At 40.0% G+C, this 24,813-nt stretch overlaps 2 protein-coding genes and 1 pseudogene across 3 annotated transcripts; all 3 read left to right on the top strand.

Annotated features, from left to right (window-relative positions):
* The first annotated feature begins 1,173 nt into the window (after positions 1–1,173).
* faap24 (FA core complex associated protein 24) lies at positions 1,174–4,093 on the top strand. Its single transcript, XM_084733702.1, has 4 exons — positions 1,174–1,387; positions 2,821–2,963; positions 3,053–3,208; positions 3,511–4,093. The coding sequence occupies exons 1-4, from the start codon at positions 1,288–1,290 to the stop codon at positions 3,760–3,762; spliced, it is 651 nt and encodes a 216-aa protein (XP_084589828.1). The 5' UTR covers positions 1,174–1,287; the 3' UTR covers positions 3,763–4,093.
* A 289-nt stretch (positions 4,094–4,382) lies between these two features.
* Positions 4,383–10,353, top strand: LOC146317060 (protein NLRC3-like). The gene is made up of 6 exons (XM_084733627.1): positions 4,383–4,470; positions 4,834–4,983; positions 6,646–6,795; positions 7,230–7,349; positions 7,740–7,828; positions 8,489–10,353. The coding sequence occupies exons 2-6, from the start codon at positions 4,853–4,855 to the stop codon at positions 10,351–10,353; spliced, it is 2,355 nt and encodes a 784-aa protein (XP_084589753.1). The 5' UTR covers positions 4,383–4,470; positions 4,834–4,852.
* A 1,609-nt stretch (positions 10,354–11,962) lies between these two features.
* LOC146317059 (uncharacterized) lies at positions 11,963–23,211 on the top strand (annotated as a pseudogene). The gene is made up of 4 exons (XR_014771752.1): positions 11,963–12,080; positions 13,244–13,417; positions 16,291–16,512; positions 21,387–23,211. The product of XR_014771752.1 is annotated as an uncharacterized LOC146317059 (transcript).
* The last annotated feature ends 1,602 nt before the right edge of the window (positions 23,212–24,813 follow it).

Raw genomic sequence — 24,813 nt, 5'->3', positions numbered from 1 at the left:
TAAATACATTAAAAATTACAGTATAGTAAAATATATCCATACATCATATTCCTTATTTGTGTGAACAGAAACCGCTTGCAAAACTACATTGCAGCACGGGATTGCATTCTCTTTCACCCTCGTACGTGGTACATTTTAATTTGACATACTCTCTCTACTCTCAAGGCTTGTTGCAGTTGTCCAAGTAAGATCAAACCTATTATTTTTTATATTTGACCTGTCGCATTTCTTTTCTTTATTTTTAACACAGAAGGTAGTAAGAAAAGGTAAGTAAAGGTGGAAAGGTAAACCTGTGAGTGTAACATAGTTAAATAAGGTTCATGTTAAAAGTAATGTTTAAATCAATTTAAATAATAAAAAAAATGGGAACATAGTGCCATCTGCTGCTTTTGATCCGTACCTGCAGTTAGTAATAGTAGCAAAGGATTATGGGTAATGCTTAAAGTAACGGATGAATTGCCCTGAGGTAATGTATCTATGAATGGCTGTGGACAAAACGATGATAAAACTTCTAAAAGCACTTCAAACTTAAAGCGGACTGTATTTTGTTTGATATTATATGTTTAATGTTAATTTTGCTAAATGTTTATTGACTCAGCTACGGGTTTTATGTGTTTTATTGCGAGTAAAAATATCCCTCGAGCATTGCTAGCTTAAAGTAACGTATGCCGTCTTTCCAGAGGGAGCGCATGCGTCGTTGTCCACACGCAATGATGATTATGCTCTATAATCCTTTGTTTTAACTGCAGATATTTGAAATAAACCTGACTGTTGCCAACCGCCCCCCAAAAAAAACAGCTCCAAGAGGTTTATTAGGAAGACATCACACACAGAGGTCACATGAGCACCTGCGAACTCTTAAATTGTTTTAATATTATGTCATATTGAAAAATTGATATAAATCGCAATGCTACTGCTATTGTTTATGGATTCATTTGTATTTTTGCTACAGACAATATTTCGTCAGTTTGGGCAGATTTTGAGACAAAATATTATATAATATTTCTGTCATAGTCTGCCAATAAATGCGCGTGGATCAAATTGTGTGACCGGGTGTTGTCCTACAGGGGGCGAAAGAGAGCAACCTGCTCCTCAGCTGCACCAGCGAACTGCAGACGAAGAAGAAATTTAGACGTTTTGGAGGCAACAAAACAGAACAGTCTATTAAGAGGAGAAGAAGAGTTAATTTGAACTCGGCTGCTTGGATACAGTTATCTTTCTCAACTATCCCGAGATAATTAGATAAATGACTAAACTATAAGACAGTGAAACCTCCTGTTTAGCTCCATGGAGGGTAAAGCGTCTGTTCTGAACGCTGTTCCTCCTTACGGACACGTTATTGCCAATGAGAAGTGGAGAAACTCGCCACTTGTTCAAAGCATAAAGGGTAAATAATTTTTTTTATTGTGTTCACTCAATTACCAGACTTCCAGTGTGTGACGTCAGCTCGTGTCTGTGCCCCTTTATTTTAAAAGGGGTGTTAAAAGCGTGTGCCAAACGCCATTCAAAAATATCGATATGTAAGTTCGTTTCTCTTCAGGGCGAGTAAATAAGGCTTATACAATATGAATGTCAGTCTTTCACGTTCAAAAGGTTCCGGTCTTTAATTCGGCTCAGCTGTCAGTAAGTGTTATGGCTTTCTAATGTAGTTTATCAAAACCTTTTAGTCACTCGACGCCGCTCACAGGCGCTGATAGAAGAGCACAATACTCAATAACTGAGAAAACTTGACATTTTACACAAGTAAAAGCTGGTCATTGGATATTATTGAAGCCGATGTGTAGGGTGCACACTAAAGCGTCATGAAAGTCTGCTGAGTCTGAAGTTGACGTCAGATATTATTGACTGATGATCATTATCTTTTCATGATTTTTTTTGAAAGGAGTTCTGTGTAAGGGAGACAGGAGTCCCATAAAAAACAATGAATCTGTAAAAGACTAACAAAATACATGTGAAAATATGAAGACAAACAATATAAAAGAATAAATGTTAGCATTTTTATTCCCTTGTTCGTATGTATATGTGTATATATATATGTGTGTGTGTGTGTGTGTGTGTGTGTGTGTATATACACACACACACACACACACACACACATATACACATACATACATACATACATATATATGTGTATATATATATATATATATATATACATACTAATTATTACTTACTTAATTGTAAATAATAAATATTACAAATTATTATTTTGGGGGTCAGGAAGGGCTACGCAAAGCCACATGATTGACAGCTTGCCCCTTCAATGAGAACGGAATTATTATTATTATTATTATTATTGTTACAATTACTTATAGCGATAATAATAATGATAATAATAAATCATTTTGTAGTTGTAGGTGTATTACCACATTTTTAAAAATGTACTTATTTATTCTTTTATTTATTTCTCTTTGTATTTGCATATTTATTTTCTTATTATTATACAAATTTATTATTATTTATGGCCAAAAATGGTTCTTTTGATCATAAAAGAGTTTTAAAAAATGAAGACTTGTTAGTTGCATCTCTAAACCTTTGATACGTGGGTTAGAAAATAAGTAAGTTGGCCAGATTTAACTAAGGTTCGCAACAAACATTTAAGTTTAATGTGGTAACTTCTCCACTAGTTGCACCACATAAGCTGCTTTACAAGATTTAATGTGTTTTATTTGACCTTTAGTCTGATATTACTGTTTTGCTTTGTTCACAAAAAAGATTTTAGAATGGCATATTTTTGTCTGCATCATAATTTACAAATTAGGAGTTTTAGTCTCACTGTGAATGAAGTGCTTTCATAAACAAACTCTAGCTCTGTTGTAGGTGGAGGTGTGAAAATCCTTTTTGAGAGTGAGCTTGGCGTGGCAGATTTCCACCTGCCCAACAAAAGCTGCATCCTCTACGTGACTGAGTGTGACATCATAGCTGGAAACAGCTACAAGAGGAAACTGGTTCGCTACAGAAATGTGAGTTCACTGAACAAAATGACCGACAAACGCCTTCTCTGTGCCGTCATGTCTGAGATGAATCGTGTCCCTGCCTGTGTTTCTTACAGAGCAACAGTAGTTTCCAGGAGCTGGTGCTGGTGGAGAACACCAGACTCAGTGAGCAGTACTTCTCTTCTGTGCAGAAGTTTGTGGTGTTTGACCTCGGCCTGACTCTGCTGCCGGTCAGTGGGCAGACTGAGGCCTCACAGCTCATCATTCAGATCGTAAGTAGTGAAGACAAAACAATAAACCTGCAATTCATACCAGTCTCATTTGTTTATTTTTTTAAGGCATTTCTTGTATATCTGTGTTTCAGTCAGTGACGTCCACTGTGCTAAAGCATATTTTTGTGATAGACATAAATCCTCACTAGTGTTTTCCTTCTGTCCGCTTCACATAAATTTCTGCCACCGTGTTGTACAGCTCCAGTTATTCACACACCACCACGCCGCCTTACCTAAACCTCTCATAGTAGTACAATTTGTTGCCCGATGTTAATTTTCCATCCTGCTTTAATTGTCTCCAGGTTCACGGGGAGGGCAGGGAGAACCCCTTCAGGAGGAGGAGTTCGTTTCAGCTGTTGGATCCGCTGGTCCTGGCTGTGGTCCAGCAGGTCCCTGGGGTCGGCAGGGTCAAGGCTCTGGCCCTGCTGCAGCACTTCTCCAGCATCCAGCAGCTCTGCAACGCCGCCCCCGCCAAGCTGGAGCCCATCGTGGGTCAAGCTGCAGCTCAGCAGATCCACAACTTCTTCCACAAACCCACAGCCGCTGGAACCTGAAGACTCGACTCTGGGTCTTAACTTCACCAGGATGGTTCTAATTTAATGATAATGCACACACACTTTGGCTCGGATGGACACAAAGTCTTTATGACAGTGCTAATCGTGTGTTCAGCCCTGGTTTTAAGATATTTCAGTCTGGATTGAATGGACTGACCCTGCTGTCCATAGAGCCATGCTGCTAAACATGGCTGAAAAATAGAGTTTGATTTGATGGTTTGGTAATTTGACAGCTGAGTTTACTGCCCTTGGTCTCATTTTCTGTTTGACTTTTAGTTTTGCACTCTGCACTTTTGCATCCACAGTAATAAATAAATATTGTTTATTTGTAGCAGTTTTCTCAGTTTTTTTGTGTGTAAGTGACAAATGAGACGGTATTGAGAGAAATGATGATGTACTCAAATGTCTTATTTTGTCCACAACTCAAAAATATTCACTGTCAGAGAGGAGTAAAGAAACCAGAAAATATTAACATTGGAAAAGCTGGAATCAGAGAATTTTTTCTTACATTACACAATTACACAAAAATGACTCAGATGAAGTGATTTCCTGTGAATGTAGAGGGGAGGAGCAACACTGACCATGTGATCTGGTAACATGAGAACAGGGAGGGAACCTGAAAAGTGAAAGTGTTGAGTTAAAACGTTCAGGTTCCATTTTGTGTGGACAGATCAGAGCAGACGGAGGAGAACTGAAGGCTGAGGCAGGGTGAGTGTTAATACAACATTTTTATGATTTTACTGTCAAAGTGTGTGAGTCAGTTTTCTCCCTGTGGACTGTAGAGGAAAGAAATGTTAGAATGAAGTCAACAGTTTGATTCAGCTGTCGACACAAAGTCCTGATTGGCTGAAAAATTCACATGAAACCTGCTGAAACCTGAGAAAACAAAGACAGATTTAAAGAAAACTGAGGTGCTTTATTACACCGTACACTGTGTGTGTGTGTGTGTGTGTGTGTGTGTGTGTGTGTGTGTGTGTGTGTGTGTGTGTGTGTGTGTGTGTTACTTCCTGTGTTTGACTCTTGAACAAACTTGTGCTCTGAGCTCACAGTCAGTTTTCCTGTTTCTCTCAGACTGAGTTCAGATCAGAAGATGAGTGTTTGTGTGGAGGAGAAGGAGGACAGAGCAGAGTCTCCAGTGTCCAGCTGTCTGTCTCTGAAGAGTGACCGGTCCAAACGTCGTCCTCCAGACTTGAGTAATGAACCTGGACCCTCAGACACAAAGTAAGAGAACTGATAACTGAGTCATTCAGTGTTTCTGGTAATGTTGTAGAGTAACATTGTGCTTCATGATGACAGAAGGTTTTTGTATCACATCTACACTCACCATACTCTCACCGGGGGACTACAGTTTGTTTAAACATTATTAAATGAATCCTCTGACAAACCTCCACATTTCACAACAAGCTCTAGTTGTCAGATGTGTTTTAAAATCAGGATCTTTCACACATCCTGTTGTTGACATCAGCTCACTGTCCAGCAGCAGTAATATCAGCTCCCTACCTTATGTACTGTTGCTGACTGGACTGAACTCTGACAGGATGATCTCTGACCTCTAGGGCTGGGTATCATTTGTTTTGGTTTGTGTGCGTGTGTGTGTGCGTGTGTGTGCGTGTGTGTGTGTGTGTGTGTGTGTGTGTGATACTGCAGCCAAGATGATGCATTTAAAATGGGGCCTAAACTGATGCTTTTTTTTCTTCATGTTCACAAACACTGGCTCGTGACCCACATGTTGGTCACAGGAGATTTTATTTGGGTCCCTTAAAAAATAAGACTGTGGAAGAAATTCTACAAAATGTCAGATTTATATCCACAGTCCATCTTTTATAAAGCATTTAAAATCTGTTGATTGTTTTCCTGATTAAAGATAAAAACCAGAGCCTGTTAATTCCACCTAAATGTTCTTATTTTGTCTCATTTATGAAGCAGCTAAAATCCTCTACACTTTAAAAACAACAACATTTCAAGGAAACTTCAATAGATTTTTGAGTTTTGAGCCCAACTCAAACTCCAAAGTTTGAAAAAAGTTTTACCAGCTAATAATGTTTTGTTGAGATAATTTACTTTTCTTCTTCAGACAAAACTTGAATCTTTGAGTTTTAGAAACACCCAAAAATGACAGGCTGATGGCCTGTTAATGCTTAAATGCATTTATTTGATGTAGTATTTCATGTGTATATGCATGTGTCAAGATAATATATGTGTATGTGGAGTGTCGCTGATCAGTTTCAATATTATTAAAGTATTAAAAGTATCAAACCTCCCTGTACTCGCCAGTTTATCAGGTCGACCTGGATAAAGATATTGTGGTGTGATGTAATACAACAGACCTGCAAAAACAACACACACACACACACACACAAAGTGATTTCCTGTAAATGTAGAGGGGAGGAGCCACACAATGACCATGTGATCTGGTAACATGAGAACAGGGAGGGAACCTGAAAGTGAAAGTGTTCAGTCAGAACGTTCAGGCTCCATTTTGTGTGGACAGATCAGAGCAGATGGAGGAGAACTGAAGGCTGAGGCAGGGTGAGTGTTAATACAACATTTTTATGATTTTACTGTCAAAGTGTGTGAGTCAGTTTTCTCCCTGTGGACTGTAGAGGAAAGAAATGTTAGAATGAACTCAACAGTTTGATTCAGCTGTCAACACAAAGTCCTGATTGGCTGAAAAATTCACATGAAACCTGCTGTAACCTGAGAAAACAAAGACATTTAAAGAAAACTGAGGTGCTTTATACTGTGCATTGTGTGTGTGTGTGTGTGTGTGTGTGTGTGTGTGTGTGTGTGTGTGTGTGTGTGTGTGTGTGTGTTACTTCCTGTGTTTGACTCTTGAACAAACTTGTGCTCTGAGCTCACAGTCAGTGTTCCTGTTTCTCTCAGACTGAGTTCAGATCAGAAGATGAGTGTTTGTGTGGAGGAGGAGGAGGACAGAGCAGAGTCTCCAGTGTCCAGCTGTCTGTCTCTGAAGAGTGACCGGTCCAAACGTCGTCCTCCAGACTTGAGTAATGAACCTGGACCCTCAGACACAAAGTAAGAGAACTGATAACTGAGTCATTCAGTGTTTCTGGTAATGTTGTAGAGTCGGCGTGTAATTAAGCATTTGTGTGGAACTGACCCTTTAAAACTGGTGAGTTGAGATATTCACCACTACAGGGTTCCAGTCAGGGAACACAGAGCTTTTTATTGTTGTGTGAGTCAAACTGTGCTGCGGTGATTTGCGTTTCCACAAACACTTTTATCTCGCCAAGTCGCTTCAGAGATTAACCTTTTCTGGAGTTCAGCCAAAGTGAGCTCGACCCGCCTCACCTCCTCCACTGCGGTGAACCTGTGATGACCCCCCTTTCTCCTCCCTCCTCCTGTTAAAGCAGCAGCAGTTTGTGTCTTTAGAGCTTCATAAATGACTTTCATCAGAGGATTTATGAAGGATTCATGTGATGTGAATAAAAACATGTTGGTGTTTGCAGAGTTCAGTCCAACAGACAGAGAGCAGAGTCTCCAGTGTCCAGCTGTCTGTCCATGAAGAGTGACTGGTCCAAACCTGAACCTCTAGACTTCAGTAATGAACCTGGACCCTCAGACACAAAGTAAGAGACTGTTTTTACTGTAAACTGACCTGATGGAAGATGATTCATTAAGGATAAAGACAAAATGCTAAAATATTTATATTGATGATGCAGAACTATGAGTGCAGATACTGTTTCAAACTAAGATGGATCTTATTTTATTTCTTCATCAAAACACCTGAGAACCTCCATTTCATCATTTAAACTTCCATAAAATGTTCATATATCTTTGCTCTGATGTTGAAGTCACTGTAAAGATTTTTAAATCTTTAAAATCTGAGAAAATGATCTTGAGATGTGTCCAGATGGATCCATGTAGCCGTCTGTGTCTGACCCCAGTGTGTCTCTGCTGGGGGTGAATTGGTGACAGTAATCTTGAAACTGAAGCTGCCGTCTCTGCTCTCTTCACAGCCTCCAGACTTCATGGACAGAAACAGGTATTTTACCTCACAGAACAAGACCTGGACTGCAGACTGACAGTCAGAGCAGCACTGAACAAAGTAAGACTTCACATCTGTCCATCTTTCACATAAATAAGACTATAGAAGAGTAAAAAATAGACTTTATCTAATTATTCCAGGGGACGTACATGAGGGGGTCCCTGGTAAATCTTTTAAGGGGTCCTTGGTTTAGATGAAGAGCTGCAGCTCAGCCTGTCGCCTCTGCTGTCAATCAAACACCTACACCGACTGGAGAAGCACAATAAATATCAGATCGATAAATGATCAGCTGATATTGACCTGTCACAGTTATAGATCAGTAATAAATAAAGTATCAGTTATAATATCTGAATGTTTAATCATTTAATTTGAATTCTTTGGTAAAATGTTCTAAAGCTGAAGTATATTTATGAAGTTTACACTACAGGTTATATGAACCTGTTTTTAAAATACAAAAATGTGAAATTAACAGTTATCTTATCAGTATCAGCCATGAGAATCAAATTATCAGTATCAGCTGAATAAAATCCACATCATGAATCTCTAACACGGACACACAGTCAAAGGAAGTCAGAGAAAAAGAGAGAATTTCTGATGTTTCCTTGAAACTGGACTTTATAACCTTTACTTCTTTATATATTCTTACATTGTTTTTTATTGGTAATGAAAATACCAACAGATTGTCTTTGTTTTGTCTCACAGCTTTTTTGTCTTTTTTAGTGGACGGTGGTCTGCAGGAGGTTTCAGATGAACATAAGATCAGTCTGAGGAGGAGATGTGAACGTGTGACTGAAGGAAGTGATGAAACAGGAAGTGAAACCCTCCTCAACAGGATCTACACTGAGCTCTACATCACAGAGGGACAGAGTGAAGAGGTTAATACCCAACATGAGGTGAGACAGCTGGAGACAACGTCCAAGAAGAAGACCCTCCATGAGACTCCAATCAAGTGCCAGGACATCTTTAAAGCCTTACCTGACCAACAGAGACACATCAGAGTCGTTCTGACCAACGGCGTCGCTGGAGTTGGAAAAACCTTCTCAGTGCAGAAGTTCACTCTGGACTGGGCAGAGGGTTTGGAAAACCAAGATGTCAGTCTGCTGATTCTGCTTTCGTTCAGGGAGCTGAACTTGATCAAAGATGAGCAGTACAGTCTTCTGAGTCTGCTCCATGTTTTCCATCCAACATTACAGAAGGTCACAGCAGAGAAGCTGGCTGTCTGTAAACTTCTGTTCATCTTTGACGGCCTGGATGAAAGCAGACTTTCACTGGATTTCAACAACAGTCAGGTTGTGTCTGATGTCACACAGAAGTCATCAGTCAACGTGCTGCTGACAAACCTCATCAAGGGGAAGCTGCTTCCCTCGGCTCTGGTCTGGATAACTTCCAGACCTGCAGCGGCCAATCAGATTCCTCCTTCATGTGTTGACAGGGTAACAGAAGTACGAGGCTTCACCGATGCCCAGAAGGAGGAGTACTTCAGGAGGAGGTCCAGTGATGAAGATCTGTCCAGCAGAATCATCTCACACATCAAGACATCCAGGAGCCTCCACATCATGTGTCTGATCCCAGTCTTCTGCTGGATCACTGCTACAGTTCTGGAGGACATGTTGACTACAGAGCAGAGAGGAGAGCTGCCCAAGACCCTGACTGACCTGTACTCACACTTCCTGCTGGTTCAGACAAAGAGGAAGAAGAACAAGTACCATGAGGGACATGAGACGAGTCCACAGGAGCTGACGGAGGCTGACAGGGAAGTTCTTCTGAAGCTGGGGAGGCTGGCGTTTGAACATCTGGAGGAAGGAAACATCATGTTCTATGAAGAAGACCTGGAGCGATGTGGTCTGGATGTCACAGAGGCCTCGGTGTACTCAGGAGTTTGTACAGAGATCTTCAAAAGAGAGAGTGTGATCTTCCAGAAAACAGTCTACTGCTTTGTTCATCTGAGCGTTCAGGAGTTTCTGGCTGCAGTCTACATGTTCCACTGTTACACCAACAGGAACACACAGGTACTGGAGGACTTCCTGGAGAAATACAGAGACTCAGATGGTGGAAACAACTTATCTTTGGATGACTTCCTGAGGAGAGCCATGGAGAAATCCCTCAAGAGTAAAAATGGCCACCTGGACCTGTTTGTCCGCTTCCTTCATGGCCTCTCTCTGAAGTCCAACCAGAGACTCTTAGGAGGCCTGCTGGGTCAGAGAGACTCAGGAGGCCTGCTGGGTCAGAGAGACTCAGGAGACCTGCTGCATCAGAGAGACAACAGTCCAGAAATCATCCAGAGAGCCATCAACAACCTGAAGGAGATGAACAGTTATAAAATCTCTCCTGACAGAAGCATCAACATCTTCCACTGTCTGATGGAGATGAACGACCACTCAGTACATCAGGAGATCCAAGAGTTCATGAAGTCAGAGAACAGATCAGGGAAGGAACTATCTGAGATCCACTGCTCAGCTCTGGCCTACATGCTGCAGATGTCAGAGAAGGTTCTGGATGAGTTGGACCTGCAGAAGTACAACACATCATATAAGGGACGATGGAGACTGATTCCAGCTGTGAGGAACTGCAGAAAGGCTCGGTAAGTCCAGATGTGATTATCAACATTATAAAGCAACAAAAAGCTGAAGCCTTCAGTATTAAAGAGACTTTACACACATGCACAATATAAAACTTCTACACTGTAAAAGTTTTCTTCAACTAGAATTAAAATAATAATAATGAATACAAAGTTTAATAATAATAATAGAAATAATTCAACATGTGTTAAACTACAAATATCTACAAAACTATTTTTTTGTGTTTATAGTCATCAAGTCAGTAAACACAAGTTTCTTCTGTCATCTTCTGTCTTTCTTTGGGTGATGGAGGTTTGATACAAATTCAGCAGGGAAATATGAGGACTTGAAAATGTTTTGACAGTAGTTTTATTTTTTACAGTGTGTGCACTATGTTTCTATAATGTGTCTGTTTATTGATCTTTTTATATACAGACACACAGACATGTAATACTTGTGATCTGATGGAAGTTTTTTCACTTTATCTTTTATTCAGTTATTGCTGTCATATTTCTTCTCAGCAGTTTCTGATCTATTTCATATGAAGAACTGTACTGTTCATTTTTACAGTTTATTCGTAATATCTATAATTATTGATTGATTTGAGAGAGGATGTGAGGGGAGGCCATCCTCCCTCTTGAAGAACAAATCAAACATCCCCCTCTCCATCCTCATTAATAAAAGGTGTGATTTTACATTGTTTAGTTCCAACAATGAAGATCTTTTCAGACGATTTGCTGCACTAGAAATGAGTTTGTTTTATAACCAGTAATGAAGCTCTCTGTCTCTGGTAGTTCAGTCTGGGCTGATGTTGTTGTTAAGTTCAGAACTAACCCTCTTTTAGCAGGACACAGGAACTTGGCTTGGTTCTGGAGGAGGTGTAGCACTTATTCACTGACAAACATCCTAAACTGTTGACACACTTCACTGCTGCGTTCACTGAGCGACGTCTGTGGATCATGTGGTCGATTCTAAAGTAGTTCTAGTAGATTTAACTGCAGAAAGAAAGTAGTTCCTACATGAAACTGCTCACAACAAAGTCTGAGGATTATTTTGAGAAACCAGGTCATGATTTCTGGAAAGAGACATTGTTGTTGAATTTTTCAAATGTATTTTTTGTCACTTTGAGCTCCACAGGACTCGTGTCATCCAGCTCTGTTATATTGTAGAGAAGGCAGACATCTCTACGGCCAAAACTAGGATTCAAGATTCTTTATTGTCATTGTTCTGCTGCAGACAACAACACAATGAAATTATGATGGAACTCCCTGAGATTAGAAAAGATACAAGAGAACATTAGAAAAATACATCAAGAACACAATATACAAGTATAGAAATATACAAGTATTAAAATATAGAAATGTAATATTAGGAAAAGAAAATATATCTATATATGTTTTTTTTTTATTTAATTATTTTTTTTGTATGTAATACTGGAGACATCAAAACTGTGAAATATGGAATTATATTGTAAACAAAAAGACATAAAAATGAGGTAAAACATGTTTTTGTTTTTTAAGAATGTGTTTAATGTGAACAGGTAGGTGTTCATCCTGCCAGGCTCTCGGCCTGCAGCTCCTCCACCGGTGCCCACTTGTTAGCTGCAGGGTCATCAGCTGGGGACCACCGCTCATAGATGTTTGGCTCCTTAGCCCAGAACATCTCCTGGTGGCGGAGCAGTGAACAGGGACGTCTCCCTGCAGCTAACCTTCTTCAGGAGTTGTTTGCTCCTCATGCCTTGTCTCACCTTCTCAGTCAGAGCCAAAAGCTTGCCTTCTCTAGTGGGAGTTTGTGGGGGTGTGTGAGGGGGTTCAGGCTGTGTTCAGCACTTTTACAGCTTTAGGGAACAAGCTGTTTTTCAGTCTTGTGGTGTGTGCATGTATTTCCTGTATGGCCTGCCAGAGGGGAGGAGTTTGATGAGGTGGTGGGCAGGGTGAGCTGAGTCTCTGCTGATGTTTGAGGCTCTGCCCCGACATCAGGCCTGATAGATGTCTTCCACTGCCGCTGATATATACATCAATACACATGTCATCAAAACTATGAAACATGGAGATTTTGACTTCATGGCAACTTTGAAGCTTTTCCATCTGGTCACCCTAATGTGAGAAATGCAAACACAAACTGTCAGACAACGTGTTTCCTTTCTGCACCATTTCACAACAGAGACACTAAAGGCAACATATGCAGAGAAAGTAGCAGCTCTCATTTCCACACTGGTTTTCATTGAATTTGCAGCCACAGTCTTTGTGTATTTGTCAGCTGATTTCCTCAGACAGCAGCTCAGGACACAGTCAGCTCCTGGGATGTCCTCCAGGTTCATTCTGCCAGTGAAGGAGAGCTCAGTAGGTTCAGTTCACTGGAGGATTTTTATCTTCACCAGGCTCACAGAAGAAATGATCTTGTTAAACTGCTGAACTCCACTTGAGAAAAACTATCATCCATAAATGATCATCATTCAGTCTTTAGTACTAATGAAACTATTAATGCAACAGGAGTCATTCAATTCATTTAGTGTGAGATGAAAAGCAGATGGAGAAACATAAGATTCATCAAAATACACACAAACACATGACTGAGGTAAATATATACGAGTGCAGTAACAACCTGCAGGGATTTTACACTTCATTAAAATAAAGTTTAACAAACACAAATCAGCTGTTCATCAAAATAAGACACGTTTACGTCACAGTCATTTGGACACTTGTGTCCAAAAACAGCAGTTTGTGTTTCCTGATGTTGTTCAGGAAAACTTTGACATGTGGACAGAAGGAGCTCAAGTTTCAAACCACAAACCTTGTGATCAGTGACTGACCAGCTGAGCTGCAGACGCTCAGGTTCATGTGCTTTGTCACTTTATTTTTATAATAAAGAGTCAGATTTTATTATTCTTTAACTTTCATATTCTCTGTCATCTCAGGTTTAATCTCTGTGGACTCTCAGAGACTCACTGTGAAGTCGTGGCCTCAGCTCTGAAGTCCAACCCCTCCCATCTGACAGATCTGGACCTGAGTGGAAACTTCCTGAAGGATTCAGGAGTGAAGCTTCTGTCAGCTGGACTGAAGAGTCCACACTGTCGACTGGAGACTCTGAGGTCAGTTCATGTATTTTGCTCTTGTACAGTGTATATCTACCAAAATGAAATCCACAAGAGAAGTTTTAAATTTCCTTCAGTTCTCTTGTTTTCTGGGTTTGTTTCAGCACAAATCACAACAGCTCTTTTTTAAAGTTTGTCAGTCTGAACAGTTTGTCTGTGAATTTACTCTGAAGTCAAACTGGATTCATGTTATTAAGGAAACTGTAGGATTTATCCTTCAATGTGCTGCCAAATTAAATCAACATTTATCATTTTTCTTCCATGTGAGACATCAAGAAATCAAAAAAGTCAAACAAGTTCAACACATGTTCAGGAATGTCTTTTTATACAAAACCTTCACAACACAGTATTTTCATTCATTCATTCAACCTTTATTTTAACTTGGAAATACATTGAGGTAGAGACTCATTTTCAATGTCGCAGAGTAAAACAATAAAAAATAAAAGCACTTAGACACAGAAAACACCAAAGAGAAACTTACATAAGTGGCAACAAGAAGTAAAAAACAATAAAAGCCACAATAAAAATGTCAAAATAAATCAAAGTGTCAATAATAAATAAAAACAGTTCAAATGTAGAAGACATTAATCAGGTAAAACAGGAACATCTAGAAGTAAAATGCAGTACAGTTAAAGATTTAAATTGTCCTGTGGATAAAAATGAGGAAAGCTTTGAATTGTTCTGCCTGTTGATCAACATTACAGGTGCACAATATGAAAAAGTGGATTTTCCAGATTGAGTAAAAACAGTCGACACCTGCAGTGTAATCCAGTCACTAGACCGAGTTTGATAAGAGCCCACATCAAAAGAAATGATTGAACTGATGTACAAAGGTAAAAGAGCCATAAGATCTTTATAAATCAATAAAAGCCAGTGTCTTTCACGTCTTACACAGAGAGAGGGACACCCAACCTTAGTATACAAGTCACAATGATGGCTGTTATAACTGTCTCCAGTGATGAATCTGAAGGCAGAGTGATAAACAGAGTCCAGGGGCTTCAGAGTGGCAGCAGAGGTGTGCATGTATAAAATATCACCACAGTCTGAGACTGATAAAAAAAAAAGTTTCCTCAACAAGCATCTTTCTACACTGCAGCAGAAAGGAGAGTCTGTTTCTATAAAAGAAAGCAGTTTTCATTGGTAGAGAAGTCAGCAGCTTGGAAACATGATATTTAAAGGTGAACTTTTCATGGATCCAAATACCAAAGTACTTCTACTCTGTGAGCCTTTCAGTATTTGTACCATTGTTGGTGGAGATGATGAGGCTGTCAAGGTTCATATTTTTTGATGTGCTGAACAACATGAATTTAGATTTGTCTGCATTGAGAAGCAGTTTATTATTACTGAGTGCAACTTGTAGATGAGAAAAGCAGTGTTGGAGGGAATTTATGTCAGAGTGTGCATCATTCACAATACACAACAAAATGGTGTCATCTGCATAAAGATGAATATTCCAGCCAGTGACAGCTGAGGTCATATCATTGATATAAAGTGTGAACAGGACAGACCCCAGGATTGAGCCTTGACTGAAAGCTTCAAAATATGTGTAATGTAGCCGACCACAACTGGAGCAGCAAGTTTTAAAAAGTCGGGCTCAAGTTTATCGTCTCCCACAGAAATCTGAGAATCCATAGAAAGGAGTGCATCGGCCTCTTCATGAAAAGAGAAAGGCTGCAGTGAAAAAGGAGGAGTTGTCATTATCTGGGTGACTGGATCAATAGTGGACAGAGGTGGTCCTGTGTAAGTTTGATCAAACAGGTTACCAGCAGATGAAAAATGTTCATTAAAAGCTGCACAAATCTCCTCATGCTCTGATATAAAACAGACATTTGCTGTGGTGAGAGGAGGAAATGAGATGGAAGACTTACGGTTAAGAGAATTTACTGCCTTCCAGAAATGAGCTGGATTTGAATTTGATTTTGGGATTAGATTGAAATAATAATCAGATTTAGTCTTTCTTATTGCAGATGGACATTTGTTTCTAAGCTGTCTGAAAATAAGTAAGTGACCAGGGTCCCCAGTACGTCTGGCCAGAGTCCAGACTTTATTTCTGTGTTTAATCAAAGAATCAATTTCTGATGAGAACCGGAAGCTTGACCTATTCTGTATTGTATATTTTTTAAAGGTTCATGCTTATTAACAGGGCGGCCCTGTAGCTCAGTTGGTAGAGCGTCTGCCTCATGTATGGAGGCTGTTAGTCCTCTGCAGCAGCTGCTGGTTCAACTCCTGCCTGCAGCCCTTTGCTGCATGTCATCCCGTCTCTCTCTACCCCCTTTCCTGTCTGCTCTTCAGCTGTCCTGTCCAGTAAAGACAAAAACACCAAAACATAACTTCAAATAAAGCTGCATGCTTATTAACTATTGGGTTAAACGTAGCAGAAACAGCAGAAGTGCTGGGACAGCTGTTAAACATGTCTGTAAAGTTCAGGACTTGATGAAATGAATTTTTATTTGATAAAGTCTGATTTATTTCATATTGAACATTTTGAAATTGTACAGAAAACATGTGTCTGTATTTTTCATCAAATGACACATGATTGTTTGAATGAGAAGAAACAGAAGAGAATGAAAGTGAAAGTAACAACATGTCTGATTTGATGATTATTCCAGACTGGTCTGAGATCAGCAGCATGTTATTAATGTGTGTTGACATGAACAAGTGTGTGAATGTTGTGCTGACATTTGGATGATGTGTGTAGAAGGCTGACATTATGATGATCCACAATAACACAATGACAAAGTCACTCTGCTCATTTTAGAGAAAAGTTCATTGATTAGGACATAGTAATGTTGAGCTGCACATTTAAAACCTCAACACATCTGATTGGATTATAAATGGATTTTTATCTTCATCATTTATTCTTTATTCAGATTGAGGGGCTGCAGTTTGTCAGAGATCAGCTGTGCTTCTCTGGTCTCAGCTCTGAAGTCCAACCCCTCCCATCTGACACATCTGGACCTGAGAGGAAACAACCTGAAGGATTCAGATGTGAAGCCTCTGTGTGATCTTGTGGAGAGTCCAGACTGTCGACTGGAGACTCTGAGGACAGTAGAGGGGCGGAGTCAGTCCATGACGGTTTCAGTAGGATCGAAGTAAGCACAGTTTGAATCAAAGTAAAGATCCAGGATTTCCTTTTTTTTTTTTTTTTTTTAAATTGATATTTAAGTCCAGCATTTAGTCCTAACATGAACAGTATAAGATATTTCCTAGGACATTTTTAAAGTATCCCCTGCCCATCTAACCCTCCCCACATCTCCATAACTATAAAAAAGAAGAAAGAAGAATGTATATCTATATGCATATACATATCCATATATAGTTTTACATGCTCATACATACACATATATACACACATGCATATATGTATATACATACACACGTACATACATGATCAGATGGGAAAAAAACAAAAAACAAAAAATAAATAATAATAAAATGAAATGAAAATAAATTAATAAATAATTAGATAACCTATGTCACCTATACATATACATATATACATATATTGACCACAGGCTTTATAGACTGAATTTAATTTTTCGTGATGTGTTAAATCAGTCTTTGGGCATTTTCCACCTTTAATATAGTCCGGCTCTGTGTTTTCAAGAACAGATCCTGGTGTCCTGAGAGTCTAAATATGACTTGTTTGTGATTTGCTATGTTGGTCATTAATTCAATCCAGTTTTAAAAGATGAAGGTGAAGTTGTTTTCCACAGTCTGACAATGATTTTGCATCCTGTTAACATGGCCAGTTGGCACCATAATTTTTTCAGGTCACACAGCTTAGATTTACTGGGAATAATTCCCAACAGACATAGTGCTGGGGTTTGGGTCAGAGATATACAATACAGTTCATTTATAAAATATATTATTTTACCCCAGAAGTCCCTGACCATATCACAACCGTACAGCATATGTACCAGTGTTCCAGTTTCGTTATAACAGCGGCAGCATAAATCATCGTCTTTTAGCTTGAGTGTAGCCATTCTGCTTGGGGTCCAGTACGACCGGTGAAGGATTTTATAGTTGGTGAGCTGTGTCTGGACTTCTCGAACAGGGATGTGCCAGCTAGATATGACTTCATTCCAATATATTCTCTGATATCTTTCTCCAAAGCCAATTTTAGACTCCCAAACTTCGGTGCATTGGCATCCCTGATGAGGTTATAAAAAACAGATGTACCACCTTTTTTTAGGCTAACATATCGTAGCATACTTTGAATTTTAGTGTTTGTGTCAGGTCCAGAACTCATGACTGAAAGGAGACAGTGTCGGAGTTTGAGATATTTCCAGAAGTTTATATTTGTCAGATTATAATTTTGCTTCAGATATTCAAATTTAACCATATGACCATTATGATATAGATCCCCCAGATGTAGGATGCCCACTTTAGCCCATTGGTACCAGCAAAATGTTTTTTTTAGCTATTTTAATCTTGATGTTAAACCATATTGATGCTTCAGATGTCAATGAGGGGTTATTTTCAATATGATTATGTGCCATTTTCCAACTTTCCCTAGAGAATTCTAGTACAGGATTATGAACTGATAGGGACTGACCTGTCTGTATAGTCATAGTCCCCCATAGTCCCCCACTATTTTTGGCGGCATATAGCTTAATACGGTTAAAGAGAGTTTTTTTTTCCTTGCCATACAAACGATCAACGCATTTAGCATATTCTTTTAGGAGTTTAGCAGGGAGGGAGAGTGGCAGCATTTAAGTTATATAATAAACCTTTGGCAATATGATCATTTTAATTAAGTTAATCCTGCCAAGTAGTGATATGTTCAGCTTACTCCAGTTTTGTAATAAAGATTCTATATTTCGTATGATAGGCTGAAGATTAGCCTGCACCATTTTTGTAATGTTACTCATAAGTTTAATTCCCAGGTACATCATGCCTGAGGGGACCCATCTGAATGGCCATTCAGTGCTAAGTGATTTACTAGATGTGTTTGAAATGGGCATTGCCTCCGAGAAAACCTATCAGTCAGAGATCCAATTATTGGGACAGTAGTTTGTGGGCTGCGCAAGACCAGCAATATGTCGTCCGCGTATAAAAATAATTTATGCTCCTGATCACCAATTATGACCCCTTTGATGTTTATATCGTTTTTTATTGAAATAGCTAGAGGCTCAAGGGCAATTGCAAAGATGAGGGGAAAGTGGGCAGCCTTGTTTTGTGCCTCTATATAGGTGAAAAGGAGAAGATATAATACCATTACACAATACTGATGCCCTGGGGTCCATATATAATAATTTAACCCACGCTGAGAACGATGGCCTGAAACCAAATTTATTTAATGTATAAAATATAAAGCCCGATTCGACCCTGTCAAAGGCCTTCTCTGCATCCAGGGAGAAGGCCATGACAGGGTCTGGGTTGTCTCTGTTTCCCCACAGTATATGTAGTAACCTTCTCAAGTTATCTGCAGATGAATCCTACTTGGTCTTGGTGTATTATTGTGGGGAGTATACCATCTAGTCTATTAGCCAGTATTTTGGCGAGTATCTTACCATCTACATTTCCTAATGAAATGGGTCTATAGCTGCCACAATGTTGAGGATCTTTCCCTTTTTTATGAATTATTGTGATTAAACTTTCCCTCATACTTACAGGTAGTAGACCCTTTGTCAGTGCACTGCAAAACACATCCAATAGCCTGGGGGCAAGTATATCACAGAATTTTTTATAAAAATCTGATGGATAACCATCGTCTCCAGGGGCACGGCCTGGTCTAAGGCCTTTTATTGCATCTTTTACCTCTTGTAATGAGATTTCTTTTTCCAGTAGTTCCCTATTGGATAAAGAGATCTAGGGTACCTGTAAGGTTGAAAAAAAAATGCTCATATTGGTCTGTAGCAACTTCCCTTTGTGATGTATAGAATTCCTGATAAAAGTCCCGAAATACATTGTTGATTTCCTTTTTTGCCGTGATTAATTCATTTTAAGTAAAAAAAATTGTTTTATTAACGTTTTGTGCTCTCTCACCCTGTTCGTAATAATGTTGTTTTGTACAAAATAGGGCAAATTCAGCTTTCTTTTGGAGGATGCTATTTATTTCAAATCTTATTGTATTCATGTTGTTCCAGGTAGTTTGGTCTGGTTTTTGAATATACTGAAGTTACTGTTGCTCTAAACTGAGTAATTTTTCAGTCTCCTTCCTTTTTTGGTATGAGCAATATTGAATTAGTCGCCCTCTCAAGACTGCTTTGAACGCATTCCAGACAATGCCAGGATCAGAGACTATAGTTATAAGGTATATATAACTATAAAGAATATACACTAAGAAATCAAATAAAGCACTGTAGACTCCAGGTATTTTAACGTGGTGCAGTCTACACAGATTTTGTCGAAGCAATTAATAATCTAAAGGCAATATTATCGTTATTTCCCCTCTTATCACCCCTCGTTTAGGAACCACTCTGTCATTTACATAATGTAATTCCTCAAACTTCTATAACGTCCAGCTTAGTAAAAAAAAGAAAAAAAAAGAAAAAGGAAAGATAATGAGGATGATAGTACCAGAAAAGAAAATTCTAAATGTCCATTGTCATTGTTCAAACCTCAAAGGTAGTAGTGATATAAATTAGATTTTTGCACTTCCCCTCCTCCTCTTACAGACCAATATGGCTGTGTGATAGACATTACTAAGAGCAGAGGAGCCAGGGTAACCAAAATCCTCAACATTATCACCCATATTTCACTTCAAAGTACTTAAGTGTTCATTAATTACAGTTCAGTCACTCATATTACTTATGTCCTGTAGTATGTTAAGCCAGCATAAAGGCGTTAAATGGCGACCAAAATGCATAGCATGCACCTAACCTGCAAAGCAGCTGATGGCATCAGGTAGCCAATTGTTGTTCGTAGAAAGCCATGGCGTCCTCCAGTGAATTAAACATGTAGCTCTCTCCTTTAAACATAATCTTCAGATGAGCTGGATAACGCAGATGAAACTGCACACCTTTCTGGTAAAGTGCTCCCTTGATGTGGTTAAACGCAGCCCTTCTTTTGGCAAGGGTGATACTCAGGTCTGGGTAGACTTGCAGGTCGCGTCCCTGGTACTTCATCTGATGTTGTCTGGCCCATCTCAATACCAGCTCTCTGTCACAGTACCGGTGAAAGCACACTACGAACGGCCTGGCTGGCTTGCCCCCTGCAGGTTTAGGTCCGAGAGTGCAATGCACTCTGTCTAGTCAAGATCCAGTATTTCCTGTTTTCCTCAGTGAAGCTGTGAGAGGAGAACGGTGACAGGCTTCAGGATCTCAAAGTTTTTGTTTCATCACTAAACAATTGATCAATTCATCTTTGTCACAGATCTCAGATCAGTCTGACTGAAGCCGGCAAATCACTGGCTCTTATTTCATAGAACCATGATTACATTTAGTAACCATGTGGTCTTTGTACAGACCAGAACCTGCTGAAGTCCAGGAACCACAGCTGATGATTTGTCTTCAGTCTTTGTATGAACATGTAGGACCTTTAACATCATAAATATATATATATATCTGTCCATGTGTCTTTAGTTTTGTCCAAATATTTTGAATATTCACGTTTATCATGTTAATATTTGAAAAGTAGATGAAATATTCAAAGTGAGACTCTGGTTTTTAACAGCTTTGAACTCTAACAGCAGTAAATCCATCATTAAAGTGAGCAGTGAATGTCTCTGTGTTTCTTCAGGCATGATGCGTTCAGGGACTCTCCGCAGGTTATTTCCACTGTGTACTTGAGTGAAATCTGCAGAGTCAACAGACCTGATGGTCTGTGAGCTTCCAGCTCAGTGTGTCGACTCCAACAGGTTAACATGAGAGCTGAAAGGAAGCAGCTCCGCTCCACAGCCGCTCCACTTGTGCTCTGAACAGGACTGAAGTCCTGCTGCTCTTTATACTGGATGTGATGAAGAAGAGTCTCTGTAAACACTGATTTATGACTCCTGCTGTCTCTCTGCTTCTCTCATCAGTTGGACGCCGTCTCTGGTCCTGTGAGTGATGATGAAGGAGTTTGTGTTGAGAGGATCAGCTGTGTCCTGATGATCCACAGAGGTTGAAGCAGCAGCAGCTTGTGTGTGGAGAGACTCTGACTGGGCCGAGTTACTGGGAGGTGGAGTGGAGAGGAGAGCTTCATCCAGCATTGACTGACAGACCAATCACAACCAGTGGAGACGACTGTCAGTGCTGCAGTCTGACCTGCTCTGAGATCCACCTCCAGATGTTGGGGCCCTGGGTACTTAGTTCCACTGTTCCCCTCATTACTGCGCCCCTGGATTCCACAATAATAGAACCAAATGAAAGACTGTGTTCATCCAGTCCCAACATACATGTAGAAGTGTGGAGGACAGAGCAGGAATTACAGCACAGACAAACAGTCAGTGCTGTGGCTGCCCCGGAGTGTGGCTGTAATGCTCCTTCTAAAATTAACTCCCCACACCACCAGTTTGACACGTCCTGTTCTCAACTGGACCTTAAAGTTCAAAGAAAACTACAGCAGCAAATAAACAAAGTCACGTTTCCCAGCGTCTCCGTCATCACACTGGACATCAACAGCAGCGCGAATCTCCCACTACCTCAAATATAAGTCAGCATTAACAGCTAACCTGCTAGCTAACATTAGCTAAGCATTAACGTTCCTGCAAACAGCGTATATGGACCTGACTGTCTGTCTGAGCCTGTAGACATGTGAGCTGAATGCAGTCGTGTCTTCAGTCTCCTGATGCATTTGTTTTTATTCTGACAGAATCAAAACAGTCACATGATCAACTTACTTCCTGTGGCTTCAACAAATATGAACTCTGCTGTTTGTGTTTTTATCAACTATTTGTACATTACAGATAAAAGTGGAGCAGCTGTTTGTCACTTGTGTAGTTTGAGGTTCAACATGCTGAGTCATGATAATCATGAGATAATGATGACTTAACAAGGTGGTAACGACTCAGCGTGAAGCTTTACTCTGCCGTGGAAGATGGTTTTCATTTGCTGTCTTTATGTTGCAGACGCCTTGTTTTGAAATCAGCGACACATACGGTGGATTTGCTCCACATGTGGCCGATCAGGCAGAAAGTTTTCAATGTAAAGTTTGACAAGTGAAAACATTTTGATGCTCATATTTCCTGCAGCATCAGTGAATCACAGTTTGATGTGTGAGCCTGCTGCTTTTCACATGACATGATCAACACAGACACATGAAGTCGACCTGTGGAGCTTTTTCCCCTCAGAAATCAGTGTTGAAGCAGTTGTTCATGTTGTGGAGCTCCTGCTGGAGCTGCTTTCTGCCACCAGATGGCGCCGTTTCCTCTCAACTGCTGATGTCGACGCTTTCTGTCTTCATTTGGCAAAAATTCAATGTCCTCATCATTTAGTTCAACTGGATTTAAAATGTTCAACTGGCTTTGAAATTCAACTCAGCACACAAGTTCAAACATGAAACCCTGATTTAATCAAACTGGAGGAATTTAAATAACCACTGATGATGATGATGATGATGTATTTATTCTTTCTATTTCTTCTCATATTTTCCATTGATTGCTGTTTTTATATGAATATATTGCTGGTATATATTGTAGAATAAGGCCCATATTTACTTGTGAACTTGCTGTTGTATATATTTAGTTATTATTGTTCTATGATCTCTTTTATATATTGTAGTAGAACGTCGATATTTTGACAGACTTGTTCTTTTTCTATTCTTGTCATTTCTCTGTGCTTCTATATGTTTGTATTGTTGAATGGGAGCAGCTGTAACGTGACCAATTTCCCCCCCGAGGATCAATAAAGTATTTGTGATTGTGATTGTGAGCTACTTTGTTCTGGCAGCTTTCAAACCTGCGACATGAACACGACTAAAATCCATCAACATAAATATCAAGTTGAGCTGTGAATCAGGAAGATTTGACATTTGATCAACGTCTTCAAATCCACTTTTCTCCTCATGTTTCCCCTGAAGGAGCTTTAAGGGTGAAAAAGTGCTGCAGCTGGATTCAAGTCAAACATCAAAGCACCATCTTTGTTTTCTTTATTTCCACTGGTGGAAAGTATCCGAGTACATTTACTCCAGTACTGTACTGAGTACATCCACTTGATGTTCCTGTTTATTTCTACTGCAGTAGATTTCAGGAGGAAATCTTCAACTTTTGACTCCACTACATTTATTTAACATGGGACACCAAGTATCACTTGTCTTAGGCCGGAGATATACTTGCTGTTTAACCATGCGTATATGCGTAGCGTTAATTTCTGAGGACGCGCACAACCATCGCTCCAAATGGACGCAGGATACTCGAGGCAGCCATGAAGCGTAGGGATACGTATGCGAACGCGTAGTTAAAAGCAAGTATATTTCCAGCTTTAGAGCTTCATGCACAGAATTTCAACATGTAGAGAAATGCAAAGCTTGACAGGCCTGTGTTTTTCAGTAGTTTCAGTTGCTAATCTATGATTGGACAGGTGCTGCTTGTAGGAGGGACTAAGTGAAGGGTCAGTTGTTAAACATTTTTTGAAATTTTTTCAGGCTGTTTATGAGATTGTTGCGGCCTAAAGATTGATTGATTTCACGGCAGTGTTTCTAAAAAATTGTGATGCACGTTGTGATGTTTTCAGGCTCTTTTTGCGAATGTAGCAGCATAGAGGTGTTTATCCTCCATGTGATTTGTCACCGCTTGAAATGAGCGCCACTGGTGGCCGTCAATGAGGTGGGCTGATATAAAAGTGGCAGTCTTTGCACCAGGTCTTACTTTTGCGCCTCTGTCATCACCGGCGCGTCACTTCCGGGTCAGAGGTTGTTTGGCCCGACAGGTATGGCTGCACTCTGCTTCACCTCGCTGCTTGTGTTTTGTCAGTGTGCTTACAGCATTGTTGTTGTGTTGTAGGGCAACTGCCACTCTGTGCCTCCTGTGTGTGCTGCTGCGTTTGTTTGGCTGTGGTCTTTGCGGTATTGATGCTATCAGGTGGCTAATGCTAGTGTGGTCACAGGTAAACGCTGGTGGCTGCCTGGAGCCCTCTCTCCCTCTCCCTTCTCGTGTGTGTGTGTGTGTGTGTGTGTGTGTGTGTGTGTGTGTGTGTGTGTGTGTGTGTGTCTGTCTGCTTTTTGGTGTATGCAGCATTGCTGATAGTTTTCTTGATTAGGTGCTACCATAACCAGCTCACTGGAGCCGCTGCTGTTTTGTCTCTGCTGCTGTTTTGTCTCCACGGGATCTGCTGGTTGTCTCGCCGCTTACGTCACGGTTTCACACTGCGCTCTTCATGACTCTCAGTTGTGTTTCCACTAAATTGACGTTTTTGTTCTGTCTTTATGTCCCATTTGTGACGGCTGCTTAGCTGCACGCTACAGGCCGGGGTACGATACATTTTATCGGGGTTGGGTTCTCTTTTACAAAGACTGAATGAGTGTGTGAA

The sequence above is a fragment of the Lutjanus erythropterus genome, chromosome 13, assembly GCF_056507025.1.
Source record: "Lutjanus erythropterus isolate fLutEry1 chromosome 13, fLutEry1.hap2, whole genome shotgun sequence".
NCBI lineage: Eukaryota > Metazoa > Chordata > Actinopteri > Lutjaniformes > Lutjanidae > Lutjanus > Lutjanus erythropterus.
The sequence above is the reverse complement of the archived record's forward strand: the minus strand, read 5'-3'. Positions and strand labels throughout refer to the sequence as shown.

Bases quoted from the DNA above. Each gene is read 5' to 3' on its own strand.
- faap24 (XM_084733702.1), top strand. From the start codon at position 1,288: ATGGAGGGTAAAGCGTCTGTTCTGAACGCTGTTCCTCCTTACGGACAC. The intron at 1,388-2,820 runs GTAAATAATTTT...GCTCTGTTGTAG, and splicing joins ACTTGTTCAAAGCATAAAGG to GTGGAGGTGTGAAAATCCTT. The intron at 3,209-3,510 runs GTAAGTAGTGAA...AATTGTCTCCAG, and splicing joins CACAGCTCATCATTCAGATC to GTTCACGGGGAGGGCAGGGA.
- LOC146317060 (XM_084733627.1), top strand. From the start codon at position 4,853: ATGAGTGTTTGTGTGGAGGAGAAGGAGGACAGAGCAGAGTCTCCAGTG. The intron at 4,984-6,645 runs GTAAGAGAACTG...TGTTTCTCTCAG, and splicing joins CCTGGACCCTCAGACACAAA to ACTGAGTTCAGATCAGAAGA. The intron at 6,796-7,229 runs GTAAGAGAACTG...TGGTGTTTGCAG, and splicing joins CCTGGACCCTCAGACACAAA to AGTTCAGTCCAACAGACAGA.